The sequence below is a fragment of the Teleopsis dalmanni genome, chromosome 1, assembly GCF_002237135.1.
Source record: "Teleopsis dalmanni isolate 2A chromosome 1, ASM223713v2, whole genome shotgun sequence".
Classification (NCBI taxonomy): domain Eukaryota; kingdom Metazoa; phylum Arthropoda; class Insecta; order Diptera; family Diopsidae; genus Teleopsis; species Teleopsis dalmanni.
The window spans coordinates 224,526,094-224,540,616 of NC_051846.1; the positions used below are offsets into that span (position 1 = coordinate 224,526,094).

The 14,523-nt window shown below is 27.5% G+C and overlaps 2 protein-coding genes across 2 annotated transcripts; both read left to right on the forward strand.

Annotated features, from left to right (window-relative positions):
• The first annotated feature begins 751 nt into the window (after positions 1-751).
• On the forward strand, positions 752-9,950 carry LOC119667518 (putative GPI-anchored protein pfl2). The gene is made up of 5 exons (XM_038076820.1): positions 752-782; positions 8,359-8,527; positions 8,598-8,874; positions 8,951-9,364; positions 9,397-9,950. The coding sequence occupies exons 3-5, from the start codon at positions 8,608-8,610 to the stop codon at positions 9,850-9,852; spliced, it is 1,137 nt and encodes a 378-aa protein (XP_037932748.1). The 5' UTR covers positions 752-782; positions 8,359-8,527; positions 8,598-8,607; the 3' UTR covers positions 9,853-9,950.
• Positions 9,951-12,439: 2,489 nt separating this feature from the next.
• Positions 12,440-13,514, forward strand: LOC119667847 (cationic trypsin-3-like). The gene is made up of 4 exons (XM_038077186.1): positions 12,440-12,469; positions 12,534-12,726; positions 12,797-13,061; positions 13,125-13,514. Exons 3-4 carry the CDS (start codon positions 12,849-12,851, stop codon positions 13,509-13,511), a joined length of 600 nt encoding a protein of 199 aa, XP_037933114.1. The 5' UTR covers positions 12,440-12,469; positions 12,534-12,726; positions 12,797-12,848; the 3' UTR covers positions 13,512-13,514.
• The last annotated feature ends 1,009 nt before the right edge of the window (positions 13,515-14,523 follow it).

Consider the following 14,523-nt stretch of genomic DNA (forward strand, 5'->3'; position numbering starts at 1 on the left):
GTAAACAAAGTTTTCACATTTGCAATCAATCAATATATTTTTGTATATTTTTTTCTTACTGGTGAAAGTAACATATCGTCAAATAAAAAAATGTGAGTATAAAAATTCAATATTTTTATATAAAAAATCAAAATTTGGGAGGGTTCCCTATGTTTTTTTTTTGTAAAAATTTATCTTTATGAATGACTCTACTAAATTAAGTTAATATACATTTTTGTTATAAATATATTTATATATCTATATTTTTTACTAGTTTTCACGGGCTGACGTATTCGCATAAATCCATTTCTCCTAGGATATGACAGCTTTCATGTTTTCTTAATGGACGTGTGACATTTAATAGATAACTCATAACATAGGGTATCAGTACCTCTTCTATTGCCATTTGATATCGTTTAAGTAATTGCATGAAATTATTATTAATATTTTTTATTTTTCTATAATTTTTTTTATTTTTGGCTTAATTATTAAGAAAATTATCTGTTAAGGCATTGATAATTAGTTTCGATAAAAGAATATAATTAACTGAAAAAACCATAAAATAAATTTACATATTATTTAAAATATTTGCTAATTAATATATTCAGTGCGATATTAAACTTTAAACTAAACGGTTGTAAAGAGCATAAAATGGTTTAAATTAATTTGTTGTACTTCTATGAAAATAAAAGTTAATTAACAATTTTAGAACTATTGTATTAAAATAATTATCGAAATGCCGAAGAAAATTTATTTAAGTTTTATATTTTTAATATATATATTATTAACAAAATGTGATGCTAGTAAGTTACAAAAACATTTACTGATTTTAAAAATATTTTAAAATATATAAAACTGTTTAAATAATCATATAGATGAGTTTTTGTTATAATTACTTAATTATATTAAATGTCATTTACTCACTTAATTGGTTTAACAACTCGGTTTCGAGCCGCTGATCCTTCAGATATCTCTACTGGGAGTACGCATAGCAAGTGTTTCCATCAAATAAAATCCTTTAACTTGTGTTCTAATGTATATTCTAATGTATTACAAATATTTCAGTACTATTTCATAATCTAAAATAAATATGGAATCAAAAAATATAAAAAATATAAAATACAAAATAAAAAAAAATTAAAAATCGATTAAAGTGAAAATTATTTTTTTTCATTTTTAATATAAAATACTAAGAAAAAGAGTATATGTGGTATTTTGTGACTCATCCCGGGTAATAATGATAAGAGAACTAATTTTTACATATTATTTTAAATATATTAAACAAATCACATTTAAATATGTTTGTAATTTGTATATATCATACATCTATATACGATACATTATACAAAAAAATGTTTTACCGGCGGTTAATTACGTGATTTAAGAGTTCTGCAATTATTTTTATTTTTAATTTATTTTTAATCAATAAATAATTTTATGGTATAGACGACCAAAAATTTAAAACCGTTGCAAAAATATCTTAAAAATTGCATCCTAGAGATCGAATTTCTCACAATTTTTTCCTATTGTATAAGATTATATCTCTAATTAATGAAGTGAATATTTCCTTCCAACGCACCATCATTTTTAACTCGGTAGTTTAAAATTAAATGAATACACTTTTACAAAAATTTAGAGCATTACGCTAAATCACACTATTCTTTTCATAAGTTATTATTGTCATCCAATATTGTTTTAAAAACCCATTGATTCCTCTGTGAATACCTTTAACTTGCAAAATAGTCCTGTTGAAACTAAAAGCCGATTAAAGTAGTATTTGTGAACTAAAATCGTAGTGCCGGTAAAATATTTTATGTGCTTTGGAAAGACCGGTAACAATACCTTCAAAAATGCATAATGGAAAAAACTATGTCTGTTGGCAGTCAATGTAGAATCAAGTTTGTTTATATTCATTCTGTAAAGTTTCTGTTAAACAATTTGAAATTTATTGAGAGATACTACATCTATAACGATAATATTTTATTGACTCGCGGTTAATTCAGATTAGTTCATTCAGATTAGTCCAAAATTAGTTAATTTGTGATATTTAACACAAAAGTTTTAAATTTCTTATCCACTTAAACAACACTGCGACCTGAAAGTACACTGCGACCCTTAGTCGGATTAGAGTGTAAAAAAAACATTGAAATTATCAAATTACTACAATACCTTTCAATTCGAGATATTTGTCGTTTACAATAGCAACAGAATTGTATTATATAAATGACATAATGAACTTAACTATAAACTTCCAGAAAGGTGTTCAAAGACTATCGAAGCATAAAAAACACCTATGAAAAATCCAAATTAAGAAAATGCAATATCTATAGATATTGTATGGTAAAACACAGTGTAGAAAAAAAAGAAGCGAATGACAAAAAAAAAATGGAACCCATCCAACATTTCCTTACTTTGGATTGGCTCGAAGATGTAATCCACGATTTTGTTTGAATACTTTTATTTCTCTGCATTCAATAAATTTAGGTTCTATGATTTCTTATATGTTTATTGTCACTATATCCCTATATATATCTCGATATATAACTTTTATATATTGGTTGATCTTAAAACTATTCTATGGTTTTTGATACATTTTGAAATAAAAATTCTCTTTATTGAATATTAAGATAACAAATTAAAAAAATTAATTATTATTAAAAATTATTATAATAGAAACTAAAATTAATAAATTAAGAAAAAAATAACTTTATTATAGTTTACCATACATTTGTCTTTTTAATTTATTTCCTTTTGCTATTTGTTGGGTAGTTTCATAATTGTGGAACTTCTGTGGCTTATCGATGAAAAACTGGGTCATGTAATTTTCAATGCCTTTTCTGTCAGTCAATTTAACTCTACTTGTCATAAAGTTATCCTTGAGGTTTATAAAGGAGATTAATTTTGTGCCATTTACGAGTATTGCCGTGTTTGGCAAGTTTTTTAATTCCTTATCTTCCATAGTGAAATCTATTTTGTTAGACCTAAACGTTTGTATAGGACGGTTTTATATTGCATACTAATTACATCCTTAACATTCATTTATACAACTTCTCTACGTATTACTGGTTAAAAGGGATAATTAATTTTTCGGTATGGGTGGACTATTACCATTATCTCATATTTCACAACTTCCCACAAAAACTATTATTGCGCATTAAATATGCCTCAAATGTCTTTTATTCGTTTCTAAAATAATGACTAAATTATCACTAAATTTGTCTAATATGTAAAATGCCTTCAAAATAGCGAAAAAAAATTGATTGAGAAAATTTGTCAATTCATTGTTTTACATTACTAATTTCACTATTATAAATTATGCATTTTTTTGAAGTAATATAAAAATACATTATGCATAATAATTATAATAAATAATTTGATTTACTTAAAATTGAACTTCAACCCAAAGCATTAGGTTTTTATTATTTCCTTTTCAGCTACTAATTTAATATTTCTCATACACCCGGGCGTATGAGTAATTGATGTCTTAGTTGTTATCGTTAATATATGATAAATTTCTCGTTTTGTACTTTTTTTATTGGTAACTACTATCTATTTTTATATTAATTAAAAAAAAATAAATTTTGGACTTTAAGATATTTTTGCTTTCATTTTATTTGTTTTTCGTTGAAGCGTTAAAAAATATTTACTTGTCAATATTTAATCCCGGCGGTAAGGTAAAAAGCTTAAAGGCCGTTGTGTAATAAGAAAAACTTGGTCAATAAGAACTTTTGTCAAATAGAATGACATTTAATTGTTACAGATATTATTTATGATTTAATATTATCTATTTTATTATACATATAAATTGATATTATATCTCATTCTATGTGGAAATATGTTTAAGTACAAATATTTAAACAATTATTTATTTATTATATATGTATTAATTTTAAGGGAACTTATATTAAATTTACAAAGATTAGTTTAAATTTATTCCTGTCAACTAAAAGTTTGAATACTTTGTCAGAGTACTTCTGCTTTTATTTAATTGGATCAATTTATTAAAAAAAAAGTTATTAAAAGTAAATTGCTTTAACTAATTAGTATTTAATTTAAAAACATTTATAACAATCAGTCAAACTAACATTAATTAAGAATTTAATAGTCTGATAGTTAAAGACACAATTATTTCGACGCAATAATTTTTCTTTTCGAACGGCCAAAGTTGATAATAAATTTGTGTTAGTTAGAATTTACATATTATAGATAATATTTAATTTTTTGATATATAGTAGTATTTTCGAATTCACTTATATAAATAATTTTTACACTTCAACGTCACTTCTAATTTCAAAATTATTGCTACGCACGTATTATAGCTGTGATTTCTGTAATATTGCTATAATTCCTATAAATGACTAATGTCATTCCAGTGAAATTTTTAAGCTATAAATAAAAATTTTAATCAAAATTTGTATGTAACTCAGTTTGTTTTTTTTTAACAATACTTTAGTTGTTGTTGTATATTCTAATGAACATAAAACATATACACTGAAATTGTTGCATCAACTTTTTAAATCAAAGACTAACAAGTCAATGTTTAGCTTTGGCTTTCTCAAAGATTTAATTCCCCTACAGAGATATTCTCATTTATTCTTTTTCTTTTGATTTATGATTGAATTTAACTCTCTTTGAACATTGCATATCATATTATTAATATTGATTCTACTAGAAGGGAACGAGAAAGCTGGCAGTTTAGCCCGCTCTGGTGCTACTCTGGATGTGTCCCTGGCGGTACATGTTTATATTACCCTAGAGGCAATCAAGAGAAGTACTTATCTCTACTTTCCTTAACTTGTCAATAACAGAAGGAAAACACTTAAGTCATGTGCAACTTCCAGGTTAACATGGTCCACCTATAATATAATTAGATCCTCAGAGGTACACGGAAGTCATCTAATGGTCTGCTAAACCAATCAACCAACCAACCAACTCCATATGTGTCCACATTACTGCGATATAAATCATTTTTCTCAAGAGTTACAATAGAGTGTGACGTTAACGGTTAGTCGATAAGTTCAATTTCAAGATTTACTTGGCTATGTATTAAGCTTAGTATCGTATTTTAAGACTGATTACCTTCATTTGGGTGCTTTAATCTCGGATATTATAACTTTCTCATCAATAAAAATCCGCTTAGGTTAATCGTTTTGGTAGAAAGGTTTTGAATAGTAGTGAACTACAACAACAAAATTAATTTTTATATTATTTTAATTAATTGAATTTTTGGCTGACTATACAGCTATTACGAGTATTGTCAAAAATCCGTCATCAGTGGTTTTGGAATTATTTCTTGTATTTTATCATTCCTAAATAATTTTTTGAGACTGCAAGTCTCAATTCGTATTGAACTCGTGCCTTGTCAAAACAGTGTGAAGGGTATAACATGTTTAACATTAACAAAGTTTCTCATTAAAAGGGTCATCATAATATACTAAAATGTTAATATTAACAATATTATTTAAAAATAATCTTATTATTATTAAAAGCGCTGATTACGAAATTTTAAAATTATGTTCTCATATAAACTGATTCAGCTGAGAAAAATTGTAATAAATTTCTTATCAATTTTGTTGCATATTTTCAGTTTAAAAAAGTATATAAATGCACTAGATTTTACTTTAGAATATAGAAATTAGTTTCTAGTTTTGTCGAGTGAAGATGCATTTTAAATTAAAATCTGTGTACCTATTGGTAACCATTACATCAATAATTGTCTTAACTAAATCAAATCAAACAAACCAAATTTCGTTTCAACGTTTGGATCCAAAAGGCTTTGTAGTATGGATACCTGATAGTCCAGATATATCATTTTTTACATTCCATGGAAAACTGAACATCCCATTGAGAGATTCGGAAAGTGGTACTTGGAATGATAAAATACGTGAAAGCATACTGGGTTTGTGGGTGTATAAGAATACTGATGCTCAGTTGAACACAGGAGATAAATTATACTATAGGACGTATACCTTTCCTAAAAATGAAATAGTCACTGGAGTGTTTGATGTATAATATGTTATAATAAAACATTATTATTCAATAAATGTTTGTAATGTAATTGAGCAAAATTTAATAAAAATATAATGAAAAACTTTAATGAAAACTTTAAATTAAAATATTTTCTTTATTAATTAATTACCATATATTCTTTGATATATGTGGTTTTATCCTTGATTTGAGCTTTAATTGAAGATGGTTTTATACCCATTATTAGCCCGACATTGTCATACTAAGGACATATTTTTCTTGTAGTATACAGTTAAGACACAATACATGTGTTATTTTCCCAGTTTATCTGTCCGCTGGTGGACATTTCATGATTTCTGTGGGTATTTTTATCTCTTATACATATCAAGAGAAGTACTTATCTCTACTTTCCTTAACTTGTCAATAACAGAAGGAAAACACTTAAATCATGTGCAACTTCCAGGTTAACATGGTCCACCTATAATAAAATTAGATCCTCGGAGGTACACGGAAGTTATCCAATAGCTAATCCAACCAACCAACTCCATATATATCCACATTACTGCGATATAAATCATTTTTCTCAAGAGTTACAATAGAGTGTGACGTTAACGGTTAGTCTATAAGTTCAATTTCAAGATTTACTTGGCTATGTATTAAGTTTAGTATCGTATTTTAAGACTGATTACCTTCATTTGGGTGTTTTAATCTCGGATATTATAAGTTTCTCATCATTAAAACTCCGCTTAGGTTAATCGTTTTGGTAGAAAGGTTTTGGATGGTAGTGAACTACAACAACAAAATTTATTTTTATAATATTTTAATTAATTGAATTTTTGGCTGACTATACAGCTGTTTTGAGTATTACCAAATACCCATAATTAGTGGTCTTCTTGTATTTAATTATTCGTAAATAATTTTTTGAGACTGCAAGTTTCAATTCGTATTGAACTCGTGCCTTGTGAAAATAGTGTGAAGGGTATAAAATTTTTAGCAATAACAAAGTTTATCATTAAAAGGGTTATCGTAATATACTAAAATGTAAATATTTACAATATTATTTAAAAATAATCTTGTTATTATTAAAAGCGGTGATTATGAAATTTTAAAATTATGTTCTCATATAAACTGATTCAGCTAATCCAAAACTTACGAAATAGTTGAGAAAAATTGTAATAAATTTCTTATCAATTTTGTTGCATATTTTCAGTTTAAAAAAAGTATATAAATGCACTAGATTTTACTTTAGAAAATAGAAATCAGTTTCTAGTTTTGTCGAGTGAAGATGCATTTTAAATTAAAATCTGTATACCTATTGGTATACATTACATCAATAATTGTCTTAACTAGTTCAGATCAAACAAAACAAATTTCGTTTAAACGTTTGGATCCAAAAGGCTTTGTAGTATGGATACCCGAAAATCCAGAAGTATCATTTTTTGCATTCCATGGAAAACTGAACAGCCCAATAAAATATTTGGAAAGAGGTACTTGGTATGGTGATATACTTGAAAGCAAAGGGGGTTTGTGGGTATATAGGAATACTCATGCTCAGTTGAACAGAGGAGATAAATTATACTATTGGACGTATACCTTTCCTAAAAATGAAATAGTCACTGGAGTGTTTGAAGTATAATATGTTATAATAAAACATTATTATTCAATAAATGTTTGTAATGTAATTGATTAAAATTTAATAAAAATATAACGAAAAACTTTAAAGAAAACTTTAAATTAAAAAATTTCCTTTAATTACCATATATTCTTTGATATATGTGGTTTTATCCTTGATTTGAGCTTTAATTTAAGATGGTTTTATACCCATTATTAGGCCGACATTGTCATACTAAGAACAATTTTTTCTTGTAGTATTCTGTGGGTTTTTTTATCTCTTATATATATTTTACAAAAGTAATTAGATTGTTCTAGTATTATTTTTTCTATATAAATTGTTTGCATTCAATTCTCAAAGGATATGCTGCTGCCATAGATTTTCTGAAGAAGTTTAAAGTTTTATTGCTATTTAAAAACTATTATTTTATTAAATTTGTGAGAAATCGATGAACTCAGACTCAGACGATGCTACATATTTTTTATTATTTATATTTATTTATTATATATTATTTATAGTTTATAATATATTTATTATAAGTATAATATCTAGAATCAACTTTTTGTAATTATATATACTTGTAAATGAGAATAGGTCGTGTGTCCTATAGGAATACCTATACATATATATACATAGGTAGTAATATCATACCTATATATAATATGTATAATATAAATATATAATATAGATATATAATGTAGTAATATCATAATTTAGATGTTTTTTATAGTACAACATAATTATATATTGTAAAATGTAATACTATTAATTATACAAATAAATAAATCAATTTTTCCTAGAAGCAATCGACATTGAGCCCAAAGTATTAGCAGCTAGTAGCACTTCATTTTTGGCATCAATAAATATTAAATCCTCTGAGCAGCAGCTGGGATATGGAAAAGGATATTCTTGTGTAGGTACAATTATCTCACAGCGTATTGTTATATCAGGAGCTAGTTGCCTTTCTAAGTAAGTTGCATAAAATTATTATATAGAAATGTTTATTATTAATGAAAATACATTTTTTAAAAACCTGTAGTAGCACTTCAATGCCTGCAATTTATCGTCCACCAAGTTGGTATTCGGTTGTTGTGGGATTTGCAAATTCAATTTCTTCACAAATGTTGCAATACAATGTCTTAAAAATATTACCACATGAAGCATTTAATGTTACATCATTGCTTAATGATATTGGGTTACTATTACTGAGCGGTAGCATTCCAACGAGTTGGTCAACAGCTAAAGCTATTCCATTAAATACCTTATCTATAGCAGATTACACACAATGCACAGCTACTGGTTATACGATCTCAAGTGTATGTTTTTTTAAATATTTATTGTTTGTTACAATATTCTATTAAAAATTATTTTATTTAATATTGTTCTTTACAGAGCTCAGGTATTTATAACCCTGTCTCAACAAGTCTTCCTGTACTTAGCAATTCCGTTTGCTCATATAGTTTTTCGAAAGTACAGTATTTTAGCACTTTGCCAAGCTCTATGCTTTGTGCTGGCTACAACTTATATGGCAATGTCAATTCTTGTCAAGGTTACGCTGGAGCACCCTTAATTTGTAATAATCAATTAGCTGGCATAGTGTCGTGGGGTAATGGATGTAATCTGGTCGGACCATTTCCTGGTGTTTTTACAAACGTTTCTTATTACCAAGAATGGATTGAAGCAGGCATTGCACAATTATTAACAACTACTACAACAACTTCAACTACAACTTCTACTACAACTCCTACTACAACTCCTATCACAACTTCAACTACAACTTCTACTACAACTCCTACTACAACTCCTACCACAACCTTATATTACAAACTCCTCTCACAACTCCTACCACAACTCCTACTACAACTCCTACCACAACTTCTACTGTTACTATTCCAATTACTACAACTGTTACTCCAACTGATAGTACAACAGACTCCACAACAATAGAAACAACTTCTACTATAAGCGACCCAATTACTAAAAACTCGACAACTGTAGACCCGACAACTACAGATCCGACAACTACAGATCCAACAACTCCAGCAGATCCCACCACAACGGTTTCTACTACAGTTAGTTCTACCAGCACGACTGCTACAACTGCTTCCACAGTTACAGTGTTCACTACAAATAAACCACATGATGAAGGTACTACTAAAAGAGATGAATTGAGCACTCCTGGTGGTGTTATAAATGATGATCATGGTGGTGGCAGCACAAGTATATGGCAACAAACAAAAATTTTTATGTATCTGAGCTCTATTTTTTTATTCTTCTTTAATGTAATTCTATAAAGCTAGAACTAATAGATATTTTTAAAGCTTATGGAATGTTATCATATGTAATATGTGTTTAGATCTGATATGAAGATTATACATATATATTTATTATTGTAAAGAGAATGCTAAGATATTAAAAGAAGTATTAAAATTATTTATATGAACAAATATAATTAAGAGTATTATTTATAATTCTTTTCAAATATAAAATTTAATAAATTGTCAGGATTTAGCAATTAATAAATTTGTTAAGTACACAGAATAACCTTATGCATGGTGAAAATAAATTTAATAGACGTAGATGTGAAATATATGGTATCAAGTTATGGTTTTTCCAAGAAAAGAATGTGAGTATACAAATCAATAATAATGGCCAAAAGTCTCATGCAGTAGCATATATGGTACGAAAATCGAAGAACAGAAAATGTACAGAAAGAATTAAGCTTTGGCCAATAATAATGTATGGATCTGTTGTATCGTAACAGCTCAAAGCAAAAGTTAATCTTAAATTAAATCAAACTCCGATTCTTATATAAAGACATCTACATAATTTTTCTGATTGGCGATTTTGATATGTAACATATATGTATATATACCGAGCTCACCCATTGAACTGTACCGTTTCAGTATGCTGTATTGTTTTATTTAAAATTAAATTCTACAAATTCTTCAAACTCTTGAACTCTACAAAAATGTTGAAAAACAATGACAGTTGTGGCTAGTGTGACCTTAAAACCTTAACATAGAACGTTTACTGACCATTAAATTATTATATGATAATAAATTAGAAATCGTACAGCTTGACAAATAAATATAGAAGCAATCTCAACCTAGGTTAATGGAAAATGTATTTTAACTGATATTACAAGATGTTTTACTCCTGATGGTATTCTCAGAGAAGTATTTATTGAATTTTCAAAATTTAATTAGCAAAGCATCTGGCCGCATTAATAAAGTATAGTCGCTACAATCTAGAATAGTAAAAAATTTCCATAGAGCACAACCGAAGCTTCTAAGTATAAGAATTCTCTATTAAATCGTTTATAAAGATTCATATCTAAATATTACCGGATTGTGTTCCCCTTATTGAAAGCTTATTTCATGTCACAACTATTCTCGAAAGATAGGTGTTTCAGTGTTTGAAGACAATTTTTAATTGAAATCAGTTTTAGATTCATTTCTAGGTGGCTTAGGGACATCTATTTATAAATTTTTTAAAAATTACTTTAATTACTTGGACGTCTAAATTTTGGCATCCAAATTCTTTTCACTCACTATTATTTTATACAAATTGATTATGTGACAATTATTTTGAATACTTTGACATCGATGTATCGATAACCAATTTCTATTTGCGGTCACCATCATCTGAAATAGACTAATTAAGCTACAATTAAATATTTGGGTGTCAGTTTTCAGGATCCCTATTTCCATGTTCCATCATCTTCATCTTAAATGGAAATCGAATCGACTGCTAATTTTTAATTATAACCATTTTGAACAACTTAATTTCGGCTTGTCCAGGTGTCCAAAGCATTTTGGACAGAATAATTTCTTTGCAATTAAAATTCACTGCTGGTCGCAATAATCTATAATATATTTTTATTTGCAGTCACTATAGTATTAGACAGAGTGACTATGCGACAATTTTTTTGAATGCTTAGAGATCATCATCATCATCTTAGATTAACAAATGCCAATTTCTAATTACAACCATCTTGGACAACTTAATTTTTGGATGTCCAATGCATTTAGAATTTAAATAGTTTTGGACAGATTGTTTTCTTTGCAATTACAATTCGGTGGTGGTACCAATAATCAGAGAAACCCAAATGTCTTCCTATGCTTAAATATGTATAGAAAAAACTATATATATTATCTATATATATTATATATATATATATATTTTAATTTAATTAATAAATGCTGAAATGTGAACTATTTAAACAAATTATGAGGTCATAGCTATGGCGTCACAATGGAACGCTTATGCGTTTATCAGAATAAGAGCATGAGCACGAGGGACTTAAGTTTTAAAAAACTTAAACTTAAGATATCAAAAAGAGGTTTGATAAGATAATAAAGAGCCGGCAATAAAGGTAGTAAATAAGTGCTACTTTATTTAGTATTGCAAAAATAATTATGAAGAATAGTATCTGAAACTTCTCTTTTATTTAATTATATATTTTTTGTGCATTAATGTAAGGTAATGAGGTGAAAGGCAATGAGGTAGTAGGAAAGGTCCGTTATTCTTTTGCGAAAAAATGTGTAAGAAAGTTTTATAAACAAACACTATGGTATTTCCATACAAATAGGTTTAGAACCGACCTTAATACACTTTTCAAATACTTCGTAAATATTTTCGTTTAGATATTTTATTGTAGTTTGATTAATTCAATATTAATACGATATTGATATTATGTGGAATTAAGTTTTTGTTTATTTAATGAAGAATGCTTAATAAAACTATAAGTCAGCCTCTGATAAGATAAAAATTTTGTGATAGTTCGAATGTTTTTCATTTAGTGTGAAACTGTAATACAAGAAAGTGGAAAAATGCTAAAATTATTTCATAAATTATTTTTAATATATTTATGTCAACTCAATATATATTTAATTTCTGCAAATACAAGTGGGTTAAGACTTTTAAAAACTCTAAACATTTAAAAACTCATTAAAAATGACTTCATTCCCAGATAATACACACGGAAATTTCATTATAAAAGAAAAAGTCAACAATGGTGATCCAATATCAATAGCAAATGCACCATGGCAGGTTTCCATACGTCTCAAAGCTTTGGAGGAAAAGTCCTTTGGGAATGGTCAACTTTGCGGTGGAGCTATTATATCACAGCGGGTGATAATAACATCTGGACAATGTGTGGTTAAGTAAAACAAACACTTTTTTGATTTAATACTTAAGATCAATAAATTTTACTAACATAAAAATTAATTTTAGACCAAATGTGACACCCCGTGATTATTACCTTGGCAAGGAACTTCTCATCGTGATGGGTTCATCTTATTTATACGATAAAACTATGCACACACAAAGTTACGATGTAATGAAGGTTGTCGCAACCCCGGGTTTCGAATTGGCGCTGCTTTTCATAAATGGAGATATACCGAAAGAGAGCACAGTCATCATGCCTATACAATTTAGTAAAGTGGAACAAAAAACCGGCACAAAGTGCAACCTAACAACTTGGACTAGATCAACGAATGTATGTTAATATCTTTATATATTTTGTTATTAATTTATTAACTTTTAATACATGTTATTATAGAATATAACCACACTTTCATCAATGTTGGCAGTGACTAAAATGCGTTTGGAAAATAATGCCATCTGTTCCACATATTATGCAAATAGTACTGCAAATACTTTTTGTGCTGAGAGCTTGTATGGACCGGGTGCTACTTGTCAAGCTGACATTGGAGCACCATTAGTTTGTAATGGCACATTAGTCGGTATAACTAATTGGAATGCAATTTGTAACAAAAATGACGGGTATCCCACCATTTTTACAAACATATCGAATTATTATGCTTGGATTGTCCATGCTAATTCCACTTTGGATTATACTCAATATAGAAATGCGGCTTTAGGATTTCTAAATAGTTATAATCTATTGTGCATTACTGTAGCACTAATATTTTTATTTGTAAGTTGATCGGTTTAGTTATCTTCCAAAAAATAATTATATTTTGCATGGTTAAAATATGTATTAAATAATACAAGAAAGTTTCAATATTGTAAAGTCAATGTAGTAAATATTATTGATATATTTTTAAAATGTATGATAGTAAAGTATTTCATATTATTATTGTTAGTAATACGATTTCTCGTTTAAATATTAGTTTATATATTGAACCTTCAAATTAAAAGGTTGCTTGCTGGACGTGGTGCTTAAGGAAAGTACTTGGAACATGTATATATTCCTTTTTCTTTTGTATTATATAAAATATACACTATACACATAATTTTCTTAAAAAAATAAAAAAACTGAAGAAATCAAAAATTTAAATAAAACGTGAATTTTATAATCAAAATCAAATAGTTTTCAACAAAATGTCAGGGTTCTTGACTTTATTAATAATTAAGCCAACACATTCTATAAGTGGGTAGGCTGATTAACAAAAAAACAAACTTTTAAATAAAACTCATTAATATCTTTATAATTTTCTGCAAGCTTGATACATTCAATCCAATGCATTAAATTTTAAGAATAAAATGGATTTGTATTTAGCGGCTCCATCGGAATGTCAAGTTATTGCGTTATGCGATTGGAAACTAAATGGGTATAGCCTTTCAGTGAAGCGGAAGACAGCGACAATGTTAGATCTTTAGTGCTAGTAGTCAACTTTAATCGAACAAAATATGCATAGTCCTTCGAATAAAACTTCCTTGTCGATGAATTATTAATATTGGACTTATTATTTTCTTAACCTGAATCAAATCTAGTATGTTAGAAAGAATGTGATTATAGTTCTGATTTGTTTTCCAGATAAAAACTAAAGAAGAATATTTTTCTCTTTTTAAATATGCCTAATTCGTTTATATAACAACGGAGGCCATGGCAAACGCGTCAGAGATGGAACAGCTTAGCGTAGTTGTTAGGATGAACCAAATTTTTTGTGTTGAGGATTTCCTGATATCAAATAGGAATATTTGACTATAATGAT